The 23,042-nt window shown below is 40.0% G+C and overlaps 2 protein-coding genes across 7 annotated transcripts in view; one reads left to right on the top strand and one right to left on the bottom strand.

Annotated features, from left to right (window-relative positions):
• The window catches only part of RNMT (RNA guanine-7 methyltransferase), a 19,599-nt gene extending 12,684 nt beyond the window's left edge, over positions 1 to 6,915 (bottom strand). The window contains exons 1-5 of one of the 3 annotated variants that reach the window (XM_074576568.1): positions 6,737 to 6,839; positions 5,513 to 5,788; positions 4,823 to 5,099; positions 2,450 to 2,582; positions 862 to 984 (exon numbers count right to left, since the gene is read on the bottom strand). In XM_074576568.1, coding sequence (XP_074432669.1) covers positions 862 to 984; positions 2,450 to 2,582; positions 4,823 to 5,056 — 490 coding nt within the window. In that variant the 5' untranslated portion in view covers positions 5,057 to 5,099; positions 5,513 to 5,788; positions 6,737 to 6,839. Of the gene's footprint in view, positions 1 to 861; positions 985 to 2,449; positions 2,583 to 4,822; positions 5,100 to 5,512; positions 5,789 to 6,039; positions 6,533 to 6,736 lie in introns of those variants that run through there. The other 2 variants (XM_074576565.1, XM_074576566.1) reach the window with 2 other exon arrangements.
• FAM210A (family with sequence similarity 210 member A) overlaps positions 6,826 to 23,042 on the top strand; it is a 21,230-nt gene continuing 5,013 nt past the window's right edge. Inside the window, exons 1-4 of one of the 4 annotated variants that reach the window (XM_074576569.1) lie at positions 6,951 to 7,036; positions 7,091 to 7,214; positions 19,619 to 19,742; positions 20,996 to 21,468. In XM_074576569.1, the coding sequence (XP_074432670.1) occupies positions 21,020 to 21,468 (449 nt within the window). In that variant the 5' untranslated portion in view covers positions 6,951 to 7,036; positions 7,091 to 7,214; positions 19,619 to 19,742; positions 20,996 to 21,019. Of the gene's footprint in view, positions 7,037 to 7,090; positions 7,215 to 19,618; positions 19,743 to 20,995; positions 21,469 to 23,042 lie in introns of those variants that run through there. The other 3 variants (XM_074576570.1, XM_074576572.1, XM_074576571.1) reach the window with 3 other exon arrangements.

Raw genomic sequence — 23,042 nt, forward strand, 5'->3', positions numbered from 1 at the left:
CACCTGCCAGAGCTTCTCCAATAGTACTGAAAGTCTTAATCTTCTCACAAATATACAAGATGTTGAAACGCAATTATGTGATATAGGCTGATATATTGCATTATGGGAATTTTTTTAAGACTGTTCCTCTCTCAGACATAATTTCACTGAATAATATTAAAACTAACAATATGCAATAAATCTACATAAGAACTTTGTAAGCAAATTTATTTACTGTATTTGAAGACTGACAACTGAAAAAGAAAGGCAAGAAAGAACTCTAAAAAGAATACCCAGAGTAATTCCCACCAAAGGGATTTTATGAAATTTTAGTATCTGTTAAATCTGAAGTTAAGTAATGCTTCCTCTGATTATCCTTGGCTTGCTTTTTGGTAGAACAGAAGCAAACTATTTAAATGAAAATTTAATCAGTCCATTTTTTGTAAAACCACTGTGGTGTTTGTTTGATTTTTTTTTTTTTAAAATGTAACTCTCAGGTGCGTATTTTCATAACAGTTAAAAACGCTACAAGCAATTAGATGCAGGAGAAAATACATAAAACACGAAATGTTGGTCTGTTCCCCAGTGTCACACTTTGTCTAAGACAATCTGTGACAATTGTGCATTTCTTTATTGATAACAGTTTTTATTTATGAGTTGAACTGAAAGCTCGTTACACAGAAAACTAATGGTTCTTGTATTTACGCTGGCAATCAAGTTGATGTCTTCAGGTTAAAAGACAAAAGACGACTTTTTGACGGGAGGTATATCATTGCATTTTTGGGCTGACTGAAAAAGGAAATAATAAAAGACTGGAGATGTGCTTGTTTTTCCCATAAAACACTGGTGTACTTTCCCTGGAAAGTTATTGTGTCTTCTTACCAGTACAGACAAGTTTTTTAATTCTGCCTTTTTTCCACTTCAGTAAGTCTCCACCTTTGCCACATCCTAGATCCAATACAGTTATATCACTCTTTTTCCGTCGTACCCGGTCTATAAATTCACCTAGGAAAATAAAAAGACAGAATGCATATACAGGTCTCCCCAATTCACTTGTATTCCACAGAGGTCCCTAAAAGACCAAAAGGGTTTGAGAATTTTAAAATATCTCAGAACTTACTTTGCCTATAAATCTTCTTAACATTACAGACTTCAATCTCTTTTTCCAGAAAGCGCTAATGATGAAAGCAACCACAAACTTCTAACATTATGAAGCAGATAATGAATATTTTCGGTGCTTAATGACTGGAGCTCCAAACTGTTTCCTGGCAGACGAAGGTAAAACTGCACATCGCTAAACCACTCCATGCGTGAGTGGGGAAACAGGATTCCCTTTCATTACCATTACAATGAAGACAGATGTTACTTGAAAGTATGGGAAAACCTTTTGCAAAACAGTAAAAGCCAATTAAAAGCATCAGCCACAACTTTTCATTGCGGTCACATTACAAAAATGCATAATGTTCTCCAATCACTCTCCTAGGACTTGCAATAACATCAGCTACTTGCTTGCTGTCTTTTTACCCTACATACACCAATTTAATTTTCTCATCTATATCCACTCTGTCTAGATTATCTCTGCTCTGACTGATGCTGGCATATTACACAAAACATATCAGCACGCTAGCAACTTTCCTTCACAGTAAGAAACACAAAATATGTTTGGATACAACTGCTTTAACACCACACTACTGAAATTCATCACGACTGAAAGGCTTCAACACAGGCTCCAGGAACAGCTTTATAAAAACCGAAATACTTGCTTCTAACTGCTCTGATACAACACAACAAAAACCAGCATGCTAAGATAAATGGTGCCAACACCTCCTGGCATGGATCCCTCTTGAATCTGCAGGCAAACCTTTGGAGATATCTAATGGTTTTGTTTCCTCACTTCGGAATTAAGTTGTGGGATAGCAGTCTTGGCCTTTTATAAAAAGATGCTGACCCTTAAAGAGCTACATCCTCCAGTTTTTCATCTTTTTAAATCATTGACTACGGATAATACAGAAAATATTTACATGTTCAAGTTTCCTACAGAATTGCTTAATCTAGACCTGAGGGACCAACTGCTTTGGGAAAATGGCTATGAAAATATTTCAGATATATTTAAATAAAAAGAACAGCTCAATCTAACAGGAACAGACAGATTCTTTATGACTTAAAGCTGTACCTTTCTCTTTAAAAATGTTACGAAGAAGAACAGCTTCCAGTATGAACTTTTTCTGGTTTTAGGTCAGTTGATCTTTAAAACTTTAGCATATATTTGGCACTCCAACAACATAAAACACTATCATAAAGATTCAAAATAAAAATAGACATAGATGTTTTATTGCACTTGAAAAATCTTACCATGTATTAAGACACAAAGTGCCATAACCAACATTAGAAAGCAGAAAAAATGCTAGCTTTTGATACAAAAATTAGTTACGTTTTATTAAAGTCTAAGTAATCAATTAAGTAACCTTACCAATGAGGACACTCTTTGTCCAATTATTAAAGTTTCGGAGGTAGAATATGCGAGACTGGCTACGTTTTTCCAATCCAACTTCTTGAAGTTCATTATAATGTGCAGCTACAGTTTGCCCATGGCCTACCTCACGCTGTAGAAATAAAGGAAGGGACTCAAGCAGTGAATTCTTTTTATTACTTTTTTATTTAATCAAAAGACATGACTTTGAGCATTTAAGAAAGTAAATAAGTAATACTGTGAAGAACACCATCACTATAAATATATAAAAACATTTCCCATATTCATCCTTGTACTGATGTCAGTACTTCAATTATCACAGAGACAACTCTTAAAAATGTAATCCCCTTTTCAGTGGGTCCAGGTAATTTCTGATGGATGATGCCCAGCATCCTTCCTTCACAGAAATACTTACCTTTCAGTTCTCTAATACTCTCACCACTCTCAAAGAATCAGTTTCATTCCCCTTAAACCTGTGGTTGAAGAAGAGGATGTTCCTTCTCGAGGAACTTTAAGCTTCTTCAAAAATCCTGTTTCAGAAATTCAGTGTTTACATCTAACAGAAGTGTATAAACTGACAATTTAATGAAAATGACAACTAGTTGATGTTGCATAAAGCCCTAAGAGGATGATTCCACTGGCAGAGCTTTAAACAGACCATAGTAAGGGAACAAGCCTAATGACTTGATGATGTATCCCATTTAATGCTTAACAGTTAGCTGTAGAAATGGCTCTGTTTTAACCTAAACTGTTAAATACTCCAAGAGGTTTCTGTCCCATGTGACACAGAGAAGCAGGCTACATCCAGATATTATGCTCCTAACATTTCTTCACCTTGAAAATAATCTCCAATTATAAACATGAAATTAAAATAAATTATAAATAAAATACAAAGTAACAGAACATGGGAGTAGCAACAGAAATTCTGTGAAGTACAAAAGTGTTTGAAATAACAGCATAAACTAGAACGAAGGATTCTCAATTAAAATCCACAAACACACTACAAAGCCCCAGTCAGTGTGAATTCACACAGCAATTAAAAGCATTCCCAACATCCCAATATCTTATTATTCAAACAGCACTTCCTCAAGGGAAAAGAGGGCTTGACTGACTTCAATATACTACATTAATTCTTCAGCATTTCATATAATTTTGGTAAACTTCAGAATGAACAGAGGCATACTTGTCTGGAATCTCTATGACCCCATCATCTGTTTATTACCACACTAGACTGATAGATACTAACAAATATTTTGACCATTTCTGGTCTTTTTTAGGGTAAGCACAGATGGCCCCCTGAATGGCCGCTGAAGGTGACGTAAGCTAGAATAGCTGACTCTGACAAGTGTGGGGGACATATTCATACAATCCATTAACGCATCTCAGCTGCTGCAAGCACAGTTGCAAAGAGCCATCAGCAATAACATCTAGATGCTGGCAGCTGCATTCAACGCAATCACCCTTAAGCTACGCCAAAACAACATATTTCTTGTCCATCTAAATCTTATCCCAGAACCACCTTATTAAAAAGACGAAAGGGTTAACGATGTTTCTACCACAACAAAGGGCACCTTTTATTTTACGGGATTGCTTAGCCATAAATTAACATCCTGGAAAAATTCTGAACAGAGAAACAAAACATTAGGTCAAAGACATTTTCAAATTACACTTAAATATCCCAAAAGGTCAAAATTAGACTGGATATTATAGCATCAGTTTCTACAAGCACATACATAATAAAGGACAGCATCATATAAAACATTACCCATTTCACCCTCCTAGTTAAAAGGACAAATATTTTCTGCTACTCTTGGGGTCTTAAAAAAAGAACAACAAAACACACATCTGTAAACCTTTCAGTACTTCACTTTGCTAACAGATTATACTGAAACTATATCACAGAGGATGCAGTTCGTAGAACTTTCTCAGTTATACAATAACTTACTGAGGAAATTAAAGGACAACATTATCTTATAGAAGAAACTCCCACGCACAGACAACTGTACTAACACACGGGATATCAACATACAAAATATATCAATTCAAGACACATGACTTGGACCAATGCCAGTAAACCCTGCACTACACTACCAGACTGCTACCACAGACAATGGAAAGATAATCTTAGAATTAGACTAAGCCACATGCTGTGATCAGTTTTCTTAACGTTCTCATTACTAGCCCCCCTTCTCTTCCGTTAAGCCTAACATAACTTCTGCACCTGTTATTTTGGTAGGAAGCTACCCTCAAACTTTGACATTTGGCAGTTCATGACGGTTCACGTATGTTTAGCATAAATATTTTCAATCTTTTCTTGAGCTATAAGGCTTTGAAACAAGGATTTCAACACAGCTCAAAATAAACGATACTCACCACTTTCTTAGGAGGTTCATCTTCAGGATCTAAATTCTTCCTTTTTGGTCTGCCGTCCTGATTACCAGTGTCAACTTCTTTTTCATTTTCAGTGGAGTGCACTGTACCTGAAGCTGAGCTATTGCCTTCGCAACCTATACCCGAATCTGCCTCTAAAGTACGAGGTGTTTCCTCCACTTCTTCATCCAAACTCTTCTCTACTTCCTCTTCTTCTGTCTTGGTTAAATCAGCCATTTTTAACAGGTTAGTCTCCTTGTCCTTCGATCAGAATGGAAACCTACAGAGGGAGGGGAAAAAAAACCACCCACACACAAACTATTTACTGTCTAATTTCACTTACTCATGGTTATGGTCATGACTTTCAATCATAATATTGGCATTACAAAAAAATAACATGCCTTTGCTCTAGGCAACATATAGACTTCAAATTTGACTAGTTATTTAATAAGACAACACAATAAAATACGTGGAATTTCAAAGTACTCTCATTATAGTAAGACCAAATTAAGATAACTCTTTACTCTTCATGTTTGAGTCTTCCTTGGCTATCTTTATTAATTCAACCGTAATGCGTTACTGCTTTTTGGCCTGCAGTCTCCCTTTTCCCCTCCCCATAATAAGTAACCTACAAATCACTTTATATTTAGAAACACAAGCTGACAGAGTCCTTCAAATTAAGGAATTTATTACTTAATCTGGTATGTTTTCAAATGGATGTCCTCAAACAAAAAACACGGTGTTTTTTAAAAGCAAATTTCCTATCAGCTGTGGATTTTGGAGTTTGCCAAGAATATCCACTATGCCTCAAGCGTCACGAATACTAAGAATCTTCAGCTGTAACTGCATTTCTGTATCTCCACAAACAGTACGCGGCGTGTAGGACTGCAAATCACTGCTACAAAGCTCATGTAGTCTCCAGCACATCGCAGCCTTCTTTACACCACCACCACCAGGAAGCAGGGCAACCTGCTTTTCAGTAAGTAAAAGAAAGGATAATTTGGCAACTCCTTTCCTACAGCAGTGGCCTATTATTTCAGTGTAACAAAAAAACCACGTGTGCTCTACTGTACCCAGGCTTAAGTGTCCTAACGAGGGCCAAAACACAATCATTAAGCGCACCACTGTACAGAGACCCCAGAGCAGCTCTCCTCAACGGGTCGCCTCCAAATATGACTTATGGCAATCATTTTTCCACGCCGGTACAGCATCCAACTCACGTTTCTAAAGAAGGGCGCCCTTTCATATCTTCACCCGCTGGTCCCAAGCCGCTTACCAGCCGCTTTTAAGGCCGGAATTTAGAAGCGATCGGAACTTCGGAACCAGCGAGGGCAACCCAGGGGGCAGCTCCTTGAGGAAGAAAAACCTGCGGAGCTCGAAACGCCGGGGGAACGGGGGACGGGACTGCGCTCACGGCCCACAAAGGGAAAGGCAACGACGGGGGCCGTCGCGCCACACACTAGTTCCCCCCCACCCCGTTACCGGCCTGGGCCCTGAAAACTTTTTAGCTGCGTCACGGGGGGCTGCGCAGAGGGCGGGCGCCCGTCCCGACGCCGGCGGACACGGAGCTCCCCCATCCTCCCCTAGCAGGGCAGGCCGCGGGCCAGACCGGCTTCCCAGGGCCCCCAGAGCCGGCCCGGGCCCGGCCCACCGCAGCAACGGACGAAGCGCGCGCCGCCGCGCCGCCACCCCGAGAATCCCGCCGCAGCCCGTAGCCCATTGGCGACGGCCAGTGGCGCGGCAATGGCTCCTCACGGCTCCCCTCGGCCCCTCCCACCCCGCCCGCCAGGCCGGGGCGCCGGGGCGCGCGTGCTCTCCCGCCCCGCCGCGCCTCACCGCCGCCTCACCGCCGCCTCGCGCACCCCGCTCGCGCGCCCCGCCGCCGCCGAGCCGCCTGGGATGGCGCGCGGCACTCACCCGGCCCAGCCCTCCGCCATCCTGTTTGCGGAAGTGACGCCCCCGCAAGCGCGGCGGCAGGAACGGTGGCGTCACCTCCGGGTGGAGGGGGAGAAACGCGGCGGCGCTGCGCACGCGTAAAAGTCGCTGTGGCTCCGGTCCCGGCCGGCTGAAGGGAAAGGACTACGCACCCCAGAAGGGCCGCGCGAGGGGGCGGGGCGCACGCCTGCGCGGTGGGCCCCGCTCGGGCCTCAAGGTGATGGTGGGGACGGGCGTTGCTGCACGTTGTCCTGCCGCGCGCGCGGGGCGGGAGAGGGGGAGGTGAGGGGGGAGGAGGAGGAGGAGGAGGAGGAGGAGGAGGAGGAGGAGGAGGAGGAGGAGGAGGAGGAGGAGGAGGGGGGCGGTGGCCGCGCGCGCGGCAGCGGCCGTTGGTCAACCGCCACCCGGTGCGCCTCCATGGCTCGGGGCCCGTGAGGAGGAGCGGAGGCTCGGCCACAAGGTACCCGCTCGGTGGGGTCGGGAGGGAGGGAGGGGCTGCTGCCCGGCAGCGGGCGAAGGAGGGTCCGGCGGCTCCCGGAGGTCCCCCGCGGCGGGGGGAGCGGGGCCGCTGTCCCTCGGGGGGCGGTGGCGGCTGGTGGCGAGCGGCGGGCAGGGGCGCCTCCAGCCCCGGCTGGTGTATTTTTTGCTTTCGCAGACCCGGGAGATGGGGCTAACTGACCCGCGTCCGCCGGCGGCCGGGGAGGACGGTCGGCTCGGAGGCACCGGGGCGGAATGCCTGCTCGGAGCTCCGTGCCTTCCTCCGGGCTGCTTTCTCTTTTGCAAACTCCCGGGCCGTTTTGTCTGGCGTGAAAAATGTCGGCCGTGAGCCTCTGACAGTTGTACCGCTGAAGGGCCGCAGTTAGGTTCTGCTCCTGAGGGTGTTTCTCTCCCGAGGCAGCTCATTCCGCGTGTGTGTTGACTTTTCAGCCTACTTAAAGTGGCTGTAGAAATGTTTTCTTCTCTGATAAATGTTTTGCACGGTTTTTGGTGACTCGCTTGTGGCACGTGACAAATAGGAGCAAAGGGCTGGCTTCCCTCAGAAGGAGAGATCTGATTTTTGCTCCTCTTACCTGGTCACTGGTAAAACTATGTTTTCTTGCTCATCTTGGGCTTTCCACATTTTTTTCTCTTACGCTTTGTATGGACTAGCTTTGTAGCTCTCTGGATCCATAGAAGATAGTGGCTGGCTGAACAAGACACAACCCTCTTGGCAAAGTTGCATAGAGTTACGGTTCTCATTAGTAATCTGCCTCTGGTAATTAACTATGGGAGTTATCCAGGGAGTCAGACTGAGAAGTCATAAGATTTTTTAGGCTGTTAAATCGAATGTGGATATATGTCAGGTATTGTGATCTATGTGTTCAGCCTCATTTATGTCCATTTCTGAAATGCCTTCTACAAGCTGACCCAAAAGAGAAAATATTAATTTGGACGGTAGTACATGAAGCATCCTAGAATTCCTTACCAAAACTAATTCTTAAACTGAAAGTGTTCCTCAGTTTACCTAAACCCCAGGATGTTACTGCTGTTGCAAGTATAAACATAAAATGATTTGCCAAAGTTTTGCTGCTTTAGGGGGAGATGAGGAACAGGTTCCTCATTTGGAATGCATCTCACTGCCTGCGCCGCAAGCTTATATGACTTGCAGCTGCTTCTATGTGGGAAATGCATGCACAGAGGATAATGTGTCCCCACCATCCATCTCCTCCTATGGGGCTGACAGCAGGTGTTTATCTCCTTTTCTGTTCAAGTGCTGTTTGAGGTAAAAGGGGTATGACTGGCCTCTGTGGCAGCATTATTGAATTGCACTTGCTGCTTGAGAAGCACTTCCATCAAGGAGGGAAAAAAAAATCATTTGATGTTTTGGGTTGGTGGGTATCAGGTGGCTTGCACATGGCAAAAACTGAGTAGGCAAATTTAGATTGTTAAAGAGTATGTAAGGAATGTAAGAAGTTAAAGATTTGTCTGGCATGACTCCGTACAGATCTACTTCACAGACTATAGCAGCTGACAAGAAAAGGTTTGATCTGGTTTTGGTTTTTAAAAGGTTCTGTGTAATTCTCCTGCTGTAGGTGCTTTTCTCCAGATAAACTGACCTAGCTCTGTGTGTATGCTTATAGGCATTATAGTCTGTTTTTGCAAGACAGGGAGTTCTTGATGTCCCCTTATCTGAGATAACAGCCCTCAGTTTGCATTTCTGGATCTGTAGGGAGTTCTGACTGGTCTTGAAGATAAGGCCACAACAGATTCAGTGACAAAAGCAGAGAAAACACTGATTTTTAAAATGTAAAACTGCTAGTTGAATCCATAACATTCCTTGCCATCAGTTAGTTTTGCAGATTGTATGTGTTCATCAATCATATATGCAGATTGCATATATTCATCAATGACCTGGATGAGGGGATAGAGTGCACCCTCAGCACGTTTGCCGATGACACAAAGCTGGGGGGCATGGCTGACACACCAGAAGGCTGTGCCACCATACAGAGAGACCGGGACAGGCTGGAGATTTGGGCAGAGAGGAACCTTATGAAATTCAACAAGGGCAAGTGTAGGGTGCTGCACCTAGGGATGAATAACCCCATGCACCACTACAGGTTGGGGGCTGACCTGCTGGAGAGCAGCTCGGTGGAGAGAGACCTGGGAGTCCTGGTGGACAACAGGATGACCATGAGCCTGCAATGTGCCTTCGTGGCCAAGAAGGCCAATGGCATCCTGGGGTGCATCAAGAAGAGTGTGGCCAGCAGGTGGAGGGAGGTCATCCTCCCCCTCTACTCTGCCTTGGTGAGGCCGCACCTGGAGTACTGTGTCCAGTTCTGGGCTCCCTGGTTCAGGAAGGACAGGGAACTGCTGGAGAGGGTGCAGCAAAGGGCTACAAAGATGATTAGGGGATTGGAACACGTCTTTTATGGAGAAAGACTGAGGAATTTGGGTCTCTTCAGTCTGGAAAAAAGACGGCTGAGGGGGGACCTTATCAACACTTATAAATACTTAAAGGGTGGGTGCCAGGAGGATGGGGCCAGGCTCTTTTCAGTGGTGCCCAGCGACAGGACAAGAGGTAATGGGCACAAACTTGAGCATAGCAAGTTCCACCTAAACATGAGGAGGAACTTCTTTCCTTTGAGGGTGGCAGAGCACTGGAACAGGCTGCCCAGAGAGGTGGTGGTGTCTCCATCTCTGGAGACAGTCAAAACCCGCCTGGACGCCTTCCTGTGCAACCTGCTGTAAGGTGACCCTGCTCTGGCAGGGGGGTTGGACTAGATGATCTCCAGAGGTCCCTTCCAACCCTGTGGTTCTATGATTGGGAAGAAGATCCAACATAGTTCTTGTTGATGTTTATATACTGTGAACCCACACAGTTGAAGCTGAACTTATTTTGAAAATTAGATGCTGAAGCAAATTCAACATCAGTCAGCAATATTTCAGCATTAAGAATGGAATAAAACCACTAGAAGAACTGAGGCTTGGCCCAAAACATGATTGAAGTCTTCCTGGACAGTAAGGTGTCATCACAATAGATCATAAGGATTTTACATTGATATTCTCATAGGTAACTACCTAGTTCCATCACCTTAGATCAAGGATCAACCTCAGGTCAGGGATTTTTAGTGACTATAAAGTACCTCTAGTAGATTCTTTGACTTGAGATAAATAGCTTGTGCAGTACGGCAATAACAACAACAACAAAAAGGAATACTGCTCAAGTTACAGGACTTTTCCTTAATTTTCAAGTCTTGAATACCTCTGAAAAAAACACAGATTATTCTTCATGTCCCTGTTGTTATAATAAAATTACAGTGAGAGTAGAATGTTATTATTCAGTTAAAAAATCCTTATGATCTCTTGTGATTATGCCTTCCTAAATTTTGTTGGTCTTGAAGGTACCAGTACAGGTGTGTTAAATCCAACATACTGTGTTAATTTTAAGTCAAGAATGTATTGTTTCAAGCTGTCAGGAAAATCATGATTTAACCAGGTGTCAGTAGGCCAGGTTGGTGTATAGTGTGTCAGTCCTCCCACCTTCTGTCCGTCTTAATAAGTAAGTAGTTAAGGACAGAAGTAACTTCTCCTTTAAGGTGCTTGGATTATACAATAGGTCTTTACCCTGGTTGGTATCTAGACTTCTGCAGCACAAATGGTAATGATCTGTGTTCTCATGAACGTTGTGTTTCCTCTAAATAGCTCCAATCCTTTTTACCCCAGTGCCTTTCATCACTCAGTTCTCCCCGCATCACCTACAAATTATCTACCCATTGTATGAGTCAACAAAAAATGAAAATTTCTTGTTATGTTTCCAGACATGACACCGCTCCTTCTAAACAAAGACATGTGAATGGTAAAACTAGGTCTTACTCTGTTTGTGCACATCAGAAAATGAAAGTGCCACTTAGCTGGGTTGTAAATTTTAATTCCATGGATCTACTATTTGATCTTGTCCAAAAACTGACCTTGATCATGTGTAACAGTTCTTACATAAACAAAACAAGAAGTTGCATGTCTGTGATTGTGGCTTTGTAGAGCATTGTAGCAGATGGTCCTCTGCAGCTCTCTAGAACTTGTGTAGTCTGTCCTTGCGGAGTGGAATGAGGGAAGGGAATGGGGCTTAATACAGTCAGGTGTGCGTGAACAAATTATAACACACAGTAGTATTTTTTTCAAATGGATGGATTTTTTTGGTTCTAAATAAAAATACATGAGTGGCTTTACAGCAGTTCTAGAGTGGCTGATGGAAGAGTGGAGTAGAACTTGAGGGCTCTTACCTTTTAACTGTAATGGTAGTGCCTAGCCCCAGTGTTTGCCAGTCAGTTAACTATTTGCTCTTAATATTTTGTGGATTTAAAAACCGATTTTGCCGATGTTAAAATTAGATGGCATCTTTTGCTTCCTGCTGTCTCTGGCCATAAGGATAGTACTTTCTGACGGCGGGGATGTTTCTATGCTGAAACACAAGCCTTGGGCTTCTTTGACATGGGCATTCATTCACATTTCTTAGAATGCAGTGTGCTTTCAAAGGTTGCAGTGTTGCAGTCACAGAATTCCTTTCTCAATCTGAATACATAAATGTGGTAAATCTGCTACTTCAGACTGTGAGCAGGAGCATTATTTGGGTCCTGTTACTGAAGTCCGATCAGAGTTCCTTTTGGTGTAAAGATGCAGCTTGGTGAGTCTGATGCTCCTTTTGACACTTGTAGATAGTGTCATTTATTGTTTGCATGGCTGGCAACATTATTAGTCATGTCCTCCATGCAAAAGATAATGTGCAAGGCATTAAATTGAATAGTGGGCAAGAAAGTTTATCCCCTAAGGTATCAAGACCTAAATAAAAATAATACTCCTTTCATAAGAACAGTTCACGTTAATTTGTAGAGATGTGGGGAATAGCATTTACTAAAAATTAGATTAAGAGTGTGGTTTTGAGCATGTGTGTGTTCTGTAAATGTTATGATCAGCCTCTTCACACATAATTTTTCAAGATATTCTGATTGATACTACACGTATTTCCCCATATGGACAAGTTTGAATTCACAACAGAGAATTCAATGCTTACTTTGAATATTTAGAAAAGATTTATACTGGAAGTGAATGTCTGCCAACAGTAATGCAGCTGAAAGATGAACGTTCTATATTTTTTTGCTGGGAAAAATAACAGCTTTTCAGTGTTTGAAAATGTGAAATAAATGTGGTGAGAGAATAAAAGAAAAGAAATATTGAACTTAATGCTTCCACTATGATTCTGTTCTTATTGAAGCTGGGTTTTGGGTTTGGGTTTTTTTTTTCAGTTTGGGGCTTGTTTACATTTATTCCTACTTTGTTTCTAATTGTAAGGCTTCAGATTTTTTCCTTCAGCATGTTTTTTGGAAGTCATAGATGCACTTTAGGGAGAATTCGATAGGCAAAAGACTTGTTACTTGGTTGTTGTTCTAAGTGTTTTGTAAAATTGTTACATAAGGTGATTTGCATTTAAAGTTTTATTACAGCCAATGTTGTTGATGGTTGGGTTATGGAGGGAGGAGACATGAAACAATGAGACAAGACCTGCGAAGATCCAAGGTGGCAAAAATGGCCTTTATCAAGGCTAGGAAAGAGACAGTTTTGGTAGTCACACTGTAAGATGAGGCAGAAGGCTGTATGAAGTTGATGCTAAGACCTAAATTTAAGCATATTTCTAATAAATGCCTCTTACAGTTATTCAGGAGAAAGAATTTGAATAGCTAAGCTCTTACTCGGTGGTGTGGTCAAAAACGCTGAACTTTATTTGAATTGGCACCATTTGTTTTGGTGAAAGTCACAGTATCTGCAGCATGTCTCCAGTTGTTCCATTAGACCTTTCCCAAATAAGTATTTGATTATAACTCCAAGAGTGGTTTAGATTAAACATTATAATCTAAATTTTATATGTCAGCAAAGTCCTGAGTGACCAGAAAGATTATGAATTAAAAAATGAGCTTGGCTACTAGCCAATAGCAGGAAGGTTGAGCAAGCTGGAGTTCAGTCTGCAATCTTTTGTCTCTTAGTGAAGAGAGATGTGCACAGCAGCTCTGAACTCTAAAGAGAGAGAGCAGATATTCACGAACCCTGAACACAGAACTAACAGTCATGTTTCTAATGCCTTCCAGTGTTTGTTAAAATGTAGAGTAGAACTCTCAAGATGCTCAGTGAAAGTTGAAAGAGGCAAGGAATCTGCCAATTAAAAGTTCAGTGAACTATCAAGAGGAGAGATCCTGAAAGGTTCTCAGACAATGTTTCAGTGAAGTGTAGAAAACTGATCTGTGTATTTATTTATTTGGTTGTGTCTTAGCATCTAACCCCTCACTAGTTCATGTGTCGGCTTTCTTCTGTGGGAGTTCAAAACCATATGCAGGAAACTGCTGACGTAAGGCTTGCTTCTGTGAATTACTTTGGGCAGCCCCTTGTAGTTATTTAGTAGAAGCTTTGCACTGCTTTGTAAACTGCACATAGACACGCACACCCCTCCACGTTAATGGCCCTCTGGTTGAAAACCCTCTGACAGAAAAACACAAGTGTTTTGAGGGCAATGAACTAATGATACATTGGGAGATACAAAGACAAAAGAGGCTATTAGGGGTTGCTTGGGAAAGTTACTGTGTAAGAGTGGAATGGAAAGGAGAGAGAATTAAATCTTATTTTGATCATTAGCTTAAAATGAAAGGTAAAGTGCAGAAGGGCAAAATAATAAGCAGATGAGTACAGTCACTGCCTTGAAATAACAGGGCTTTTTAACCTTTTTAGCTTAGATGTATATACCTATTTTTAAGCTTAATTAACATCTAAAAGCATAGCATCTGTAACTTGCTTATTGCAAACATGTGTCTATAGAGTGACAAATGGACAAAAAATCAAATCAGATAGGAGCACTTTAAAAGGCAGGGGGTTTTCCCCTTCACTTGACATGTGCCTGGTATTTTGGGGGGCTCTGAGACCAAGTAGTAGTAGTATAAGAGGTGTAATTATGTAAAAATTCAGTAGAGGGCAGAATGAAACTTACGAATGAAGGAACCCAGAGTAGATGTTCAGCACTGCAAAACAGGATAACAGAGTTAAAAGATGGAATAGCACCAGTTATTAAAAACACAGTTCTGAAGAGCAGAAAGCACTACAAATGATTGTGATACTTTCTTTTAGAAGAATTAGAGAGAGTACATTCACACTTTCATGTAATGCTTAGCTGTGTGCAAGCTTAAGATCTAATGCCTTACAACACAGAGGAAAATGGGGATACCGCTGTCATATTGACTGGATCCAGATCAGCTGTTAAGCCTCCTGTTTAGCATTCCAATCTATAACTCGACACATAGTCCTTGCATTAGGTTCTCCTGCTTTATTTACCATCTGAATCCAATGTTCAGGCTTTATAAATGTGTACAAGAACTTTTATTCTTCCTAAAGCTACTTTTTGTTGTGCTTTCTAATGCTTAAGTATCAGAGGATTTGTAGTAGTGAAGATTGCTCTGTGTGTAACTACCTATGAAGGTGTATTCTACTTTGTTGCCTTACACTGTTTGTTTCAGCAAAACCAAGAGTAGCTCAGATAAAATAAGGGTAAAAAAGTGGCTTGTCTCCACTTATATCAGTATTGAACTGTAGTAATGTGATCAATTTAAAAATTATAGCATAGCATTTACTAAATGAAGATATTATAAAGATTAGACATGATGGAGATTGGAGGGGGCTAAGGTTTTAGGGTAATTTGTCTACAGGAGTTTACTCTTTCATTTGTTTCAACATGATGATTTTTTACCAAGATCTTAATAAATTTCACCATTACTTATTTTGCATTACTCCCTTTGACCTAAATTGTGGTGTTATATTTTCTAGACAGCCCTAAATGGTAAAGAAGATTACACAGCTAGCAATGCCCAAACTTCAAATTATAACCAAGTTTCTTAGTTTAGAATAAATAACAGATTGTATCAGGGCACTGCAAAAGCAGTAAAGGTCAAAAAATAAATTCTAAATGCTCAGTCGTACACTCCAAAAGTACTAATACAAAGAATAAAAAGTCCCTATACACTGTCATTTTCCTGCTTATGGATTGTGACTGCATGCTATACTGAACCATTGCAGTTGCTAAGAAGTTTATAGTTATATTTTCACATTAAGTTTAGGAAAAACATGTATTGCACTGTTATTACATTGATTTTAAATATGTTCCCAGCTTTTTAGGCAACCCATATATGTTATCTGTTCAGTTGTGCTTTTCTTATTTTGGTTTATTAGCTTGGATAGATGCTCTTTCAAAAAAAAAATACCATCAATAAAATCTGAATACAAGTTTTGATTAATTTTTTTTAAATTATATTCAGTAAAAGTGTAAGCAGTATGGGGGGGTTTATTAAACTGAGCTGTTTGGACGACATTTCTGTACATTTGCTTTTTAGGCAATCTGAAAGGTGAGTTGGAAAGGATTTCTGAAAACTTGGTTTGTGTCCTTTCAGAATTCTTCTGTATATACAATACAACCCTCAAAGTTTGCTTGATTTTACAATGAAAATGACAAGAATGTAAATTAATTCTCTGATTTCATAGAAAGGTGCCTTGGGAGTGGAAAAAAAAGCTCATAGATTTTCATTGGGAACTCTCCTGTGGTATAATTAATGTTCTTTTTTTAAACAGTAAAAGAACAAGTAAAAAGGCTTTAAATTCATCCATATTTACATATCATGTCCAGAGTGTTTCTGGTAGAACTGAGAAAATAAATCAATGTAGTCTACGTATACTATATCTGCAATTCCCTCTGGTGCTTGCTGACCTCTTTTACAAAAGAACTTACACTAAAGTTTTTTGCCATCTTATATCCACCCCCATTCTTGTATTTTAATTTCTCTGGTAGCTCAAAAAAAAGTTAATTGTAACAGGATCACTCTTTTTATACAAATTACCCTGATAAGTTTTATCTGACAGCATCTCTGGCATGATTTCTTTTTGCAACAGCAGATATCCACAACAGCCTTTGCTGTACGTATATTGGCTTGCTACTTCTGTGCTTTACAATGATCCCCCTTTTTTTTTTTTTTTGCATAAAATGTTAGCACATGTCCAAAACCATGAGTTTGTGGTAGTCACATAGACCAACTCTGTGATATTAAAAGATCCAGAACTTTTGTTGTCCTCAAGAACAAAAGCAAATGTAATCACTGGAAGGCAAAGGTTTAGCAGAGCAAATGGAAGAGAGAGGATACTCCTGCAGTCCCTCAGGTTTATGCCAAAGCTGATCTAAACAGAAGCACAAAAGCTTGCCAAACAAACCCTCTAGCACTGCAATGAGAAGCCGATCTATATTTTTCCTCAAGAGGCCACTAGAGCACTCCCGTTATGTCAGAGGGCTTGTTAATAGCTTGCCATGAGACAGACCTTAGTGCCTTCAGGAACTAAGTGGATGTCCAAGAATCCCAACGAGGAGTATGTCCTGAACAGCCAAGATCTCTTCAGCTCAGTTTACAGCCTGCTGGAGATACTACTAAATAGTTAGCCAGAATATGACAGCACTGAAGAGGAGACCTTATCCCAGAAGTGTTTGTATATCATTTCATAGTTTGTCCTACTAGCTTCTATTCAGTCATTTGACCACATGAGATTCTTACAGTGAGGACAGCTATATTTCTCCTTAGATATCTCCATATTTATTTTTTTCCTCATCACATTTTTAAGAGAAAGCTAATGTAGAAATTGAAGATGCTTTAAAACACATTCTGTTCCGGCCCTCGCAAAATTCTTATGCCATAGACCAGCTGCTTTTCCATATTGATATCTGAAGGTTCTAGCTTCTGTCCTTTTCTGCGCTTTTGCAACACTATGCAACAGCATGAAAAAAAATGAAATGCACTAAAATGAAGAAACAACTTTTGAAAAATCACCAGGTGCAATTGTGGATAACATCTACGTTTCTGGCCTGACTTCCTTAGAATCTGAGTGGTTATAGCAACCTAAAGTTACAGGGGCAATTGTATAGCTTATATAGTAATTTCTTTTAAAAAAGTGCTATACTTAGAGAATAAAATTGTGTCTCAAATCCACAGGCTGACACACTTTCTCCCGCTTCCTGTTGAGTGCAAAGAGTACTAGGAACTTCCTTTCACTACTTGCATCTTAAAGCACAGATTTCTCTGTATTCATCTCGTGTTTTAGAGGGATGAAACAACTACAGTTTCGTATTTCTTTGGACCTCAAACCACATTTATTGTGCACTTTGTCTGTCCTATTTAAGGTTTTTTTGCAATGTCGAGCCAAGTAATTAAAATACTACAATTGAGTAGATGCACCCATCACCCCTTTAATAATATTCATTTCTTTAAAATCAATTTACAAAGTGTATCCTATATTAATCTGTTGCATTGCCTTTCATACATCCTGCTTGTAACCATCCCTACAAGTAAGGATTACATTAGTCTTTCCTTTGTTCATTTAGATAAGTAAAATAAAGCACCTACCTGTGAAACACAGTAGGATCATTAGGAAATTCAACCTTATTTTGAAAAACCTGTTTTCTTTTATTCTTTCAAATATAAAACTATCATATCTAAGTCTTTTCTTATATATCAAGCTTCTAACAAAAAGCTCTTTTTAAAGTGGAGAAGCAAAAAGTAAGCTGTTTCACAGGATATTAGCTAGAAACATACTATCATTTGTGCTTACAAGGTTCAGGACCTTTTCATGATCTACAGTAGATGGTTAGAGAACCTTCCCTTTGGCCAGCAGGGTCTTGCATCGTGGAGAAAAACCCTTTAGTTAAAGCATTCCAAGTCCATCTGAGGATACAGGAACAAAAAAAGTGGTGTGGCAAGTCTTGTCAATGGCCCTGGTAGTTCCCCTGCTTTAAAGCCATCGTTGACATTCTATTTTTAAGTCTTACACGGTGCACCTAATGCTGTGAGCAGAGGCGTTGAAATTAATTTATGAATCACAACTGTGGTAGCTAATTACTGGTGAGTTGAACGTGTAGTAGTGACCCACTGCTTCTTCACATTAAGGAGAATTCTTACCCCCTGGAAGCCATTTCATACCCCAATGTCCTGCAGCCGTTGCAATTAGTCAGAGGTGTGGTATGGTGTTACTTTTGTGCTGTCAGTAGGTGCTGGACTGCAAAACCTAGAAACAGTGTTCATGTATATGCACTGTATGGAATGGGAAAATTCAGAAAATACTTGTTTAGTTTCTTCTTGCATCTGTACAGAATTATCTCCTTCCAAGGCTGTTGGAATGCAGAGTCCTGTTAATAACATTAATGAACCAAAATCAGAGTGCTGAGCATGGTTTCCCCCATGCTGTGTGGTGGCACTTTTCAAATGGTTGTTTGGAACAGGTATTTTTCAATAGGGTGCCATCCACTGAAAATAGATGAACAGTGTAAGTCTGACTCAAGAGCTCCCAAATTCCCAGAGATGGATAGGTATTCTTTGCTGAGTCTGCTGGATGGATATTGTGAAAATCTACATAGGGCAGATGGTCAGTGTTGTGTACTGTTAGTGAGAGGGAAAAGCAGTCCCCTGTGGAGAGTGTTATCCCTCAGGAAAGGAGTGTAAGTGGCAGTAGGCAAGCAATGTAGTTGTCTTCTTCCAATTTGTTGTTATAATTTCTATAAATCAGTAAATTAGTTGTTAAGATGGCACTCTGTCATATACCACTTGAGTTTTACTGAGTGTTTTCGCTACTTTTTGTTTTGAGAGGCAGTTGCATTTGGATCTAAGAAGTCAGGAAGAATCTCTGCTTCTTCTAAAACCAGAGATATCACAAGCAGTTGCTGTTTCCAGTAAATTCTTACAGGACCTAGACTCGAGAAGCAGTACCTGCAGATGATTTACTGCTCTATAAGCAGTAGTACTTCTTGTCTCCCACTGCGTTCATAACTCAACAGGAGTGAGTAACTGCTTGCTTACATAGAGACTAAAGTTCCCTTTTCCCCTGTTGATGCAATACCTCCTGTTAGTATGAGTTCAACAAAAGTGGGTGTCTGTGCTTCATGTGCAAAGTAGAGGTTCCCAGGGAGTTTGAAACCATTTCTCCAGTCTTTTCCCCACATCAAACGTTGTAATTCTAGTAACTGTAATTAATTCAAACACAACGATAACATAAAAATACATAGAAAACATACAGGCAAGAATGTTCCAACAGATGCATTTGGGTTATGAAACTTTTCTCTCTTGGAAGGAAACAGTAATTCACAGTTGAGGAACTTGTAAGTTACACAGGAAAAAAAAAAATCTCCCATTAGCATGGCAGTATCCAAAGGGGAATTTATACCAATAACTTCTTCAGTAAGAAAGGTTTCAGGCTGACCAAAAATCTTAATAATATAGGCTTGCTGTTCTTGCTGTTTCTCTAAATGCGCCTTTTTTTATACTTTAGCAGAGTCATCAATATGTTCAAGACTTGTATTTGAAAGGTGGGGAACTAGCAGAAGAGTTGCAACTTATTGAAGATAAAAACCTTATCATACTTTTCTTGTTGCACATCTGGAAAGTAATAAAGAGTATGTATGGCTTCATTTATTTTTTTTTTAAACTTCTGCCTATGTAATGAAGTATTGGTAATTTTCAGCAGCCTAGAACAAATTCACTATCAAAACACCTGACTGAAATACATCTAAGGCTATAGTTGAAGGGGAAGCAGACATGAAGACAACAGTGGAGTTTCAATTAAATTTTAATGATATCTAGTTTGGATCAAGAATTGTTATGATAATTAAAAATATAAAATCATCATAAAGACTTGAAGGTTGTAATGTAACTGATTTAACTGGCATTTGTTACATAAAATTAATCAGTGGCACTTTTTTGGAGGGAAGGTAAATTATTTCTGTAACTTGCAGTTGTTGCATAAAGGAAAGGAGAGTTAGTATTTCACTTGCTAGTTCAAAGCATGCATTTTTTGGGGGGGGAAAAAGACTTCTTGACATCTATACACGTCAAAGAAAATTCTTCTCTTGTTGGGGTATCTCTCAGTGGTTCTTTTGAACTATCAGAAGTAACTGTTAAGTATTCAAAATCATAAAGTTAACTGGGTTATCCACAGTTTTAAAATATTCTTTGCATTGTAATATTTCTGAAATTGCAGATCAGATTTGCTCCTGTTAATACATGACATTCAACAGTACCATGCCTCTTCCTAACAGATGTATACTGGCAGGCTGTTATGGTTAGGTTTGCTACTATTAAGATTATTGATTTATTAGTAGTAGTAATTATTATTATTATTATTGTTATTGATTTTTTACTGTATGAACTCTTAGTTCAAAATAGTATAGAACATGAAAAACTATACCAAAACTAAGAACGTATTGACACCAAAAATTTGTCTTAGTTGCACTTAAGTGAGTTCATACTACATTTACGTAGGCTCAAAGTATCACTCAAACTATCAGTTGCTACTAGAAGTGAAGTTTCAAGGGCAATTTTTCAATAACTGTACCAGATTATGCAGATAAAAGCAGTAGATAGTACTAAATATCTAAAAATGCTTTTAGAGAGTAGAATGAGCATTTTAGCTGTGAGGAGCAGAATCTGTTAAGTGAAGGAGCCATTTTAGTTCAGAGTGCTAAAGAAGTGAGATCTAAAATTACTTAATTCTAGAAGGTAACAATTTCTGCAAAGCAAGATAAGGAAAACATTTTAAAATAGAAGAATAAAAGGCAAATTAAAATTTGAGAATTTCAAGTGGCATTGGAGCAAATAGAAATCAGATTATTGAAATGCAATTTGGTCTTTTCTTGTTTCCTCTCTATAGAAACCTCAGCCACACTTCATCAAAATGCAACGAAGTCTATTACATATCGCATCTCAGCTGGCACACGGGACGTGTTTGGTTTTTCCTCGCACTAGTATCTTTCAGTGCTTAAATGGACCATCGGCGTTGTCAAATGTTGGATGCAAAGTGATTTTGGCACTGGACCCTCCTAAACGGTGTCTTCATGCAGGTGCAGCGTGCTTTGCCTCGAAGAAAAGTTCTTTTTCATCACAGCCAGCAGACACTCCTCACAAAGTACTAGAAGAGAGAAATCCTTTGACTTCAGCCACTGATACACCCAAGCAGAGCCCGGTAGAGTCAGATTCTTCAGATACTGATCCATTACAAGACAAATCAATTAGTCTTGTTCAGAGATTCAAGAAAACATTTAAACAGTACGGAAAAGTCATGATTCCAGTGCATCTTCTGACTTCCACTGTATGGTTTGGATCCTTTTACTATGCAGCCATGAAGTAAGTTGATATTTTGTTGCAGCACCCAATACTGCTGTTGAATTGAGACTGACTTTCACAGGTGAAAGGACATAAAAATTATTATTACATGTTAAAAAGTGCCTGTATATGTAATAGGGAAGTGAGGATACAGTTTTAATTGAAGCACAAGATTTATATCAAAAGTATATAGGATTCATGAGAGTGTCATATCCATACTGTTATCATGCAGTTATTGCTGTGTACCAGATACGTTGCTAACATTTGAAGGAATGCTCATCTCCCCAAAATATGCGTGGATATAAACAGCATTGAAATTATTAGTAACCTCTCACAAGGTAAAGATAGGGATTTTGAATCCTGATTACAAATTGCTAGGTGAGATCTTTATAGACTTGTTCTTTTTTTGCCATTGGACTTTCACGTCATGCTCCTTGCAAGATGTGTATCTTTTCCTTTTTTATTTGTTTCCTGTCTTTCCTGACTTTCACTAAAAAAAAATGCTACTGTAGGCCAGACTTTTTAATTGGAAATGAAATATTTGTGTGGCTAAAAAAAAAAGATAAGTATTCTAATTTTAGTTCCTTTCAGCTATAGCATGTGCCAGATACTGTTCTGGAAAATGGCATTCATTAGGAAAAACCCTGCTATATCAGCTATGAGCTGCTAGTTCAGATGAAAGAGGTTTTATCTATCTGCAAATGGTTTGCTAAATATGAGTAAATGTTTATCTCTGGATTGCTAGTGTCGTACATTTAATAATAGAAAGCATGAAACAACAACAGTTTGTGGCGGCAAGGATGGGGCTTTGACATCAGAATGCCTTACTGCACAAGTGTTTGTTTTAGTTACTCTAACCAGCTGGCATAATTGCCCTTTCTAGGAGCTATAGATCCAAATGTCATTCTAAATTTAGCTCATGTCAGAGGAATAAAGGTCTTGAGCTATAAAAATATTTTGCTTTGGATGAATCCAGGTTGATGTTTACATCTAGATATTTCAGATTGAGTGAAGATTACTTTTCTTGAAACAATTAAGTTAGCTGCTAAAATAGGTATTTGACAGATTAAAACAACTGAATTATTTAACTGGAAACTAATTCTAACAAAGCTTTAGTTTGTCATGCCCCAGGAGCGGCACCCTCTTGAAGTGGAAAAATAACTTTCAGAACGACTGCTCACAATATGAGACTAAACAATGGTGGTTTATGAAATAACACAGTTAATGCTGTCTTTCAGATCTTACTAGGCCTCCATTTTCTACTCTGAGGAGAGGCCTTCGGATTGTAGGTTCTGGTAACTATTAGTAAATTACTGCCCGTTATTGTCCCTGATGCTACAGTGATCGCATGCACAGAAAATAAAATATTAGGTAGAAATGGATAATGATATTAATAATACAACATCTCTAAATATTGGAAAGTTGGGTCTTTTATAACTGCATGTAGCTTTCTACTGTAATGTAAAGACTGTCTTTTTTTCTTTGGTGCTGATGTTAGCTTCCCTGATTTTCAAATAGAAAGAAATTGTGATAGGAGCTCCCTCCACCCATCTTGCCACCTTATATTGACAAGGTAGAACAACAGGGCACAAAAC

The sequence above is a fragment of the Larus michahellis genome, chromosome 2 (assembly GCF_964199755.1).
Source record: "Larus michahellis chromosome 2, bLarMic1.1, whole genome shotgun sequence".
Lineage (NCBI taxonomy): Eukaryota > Metazoa > Chordata > Aves > Charadriiformes > Laridae > Larus > Larus michahellis.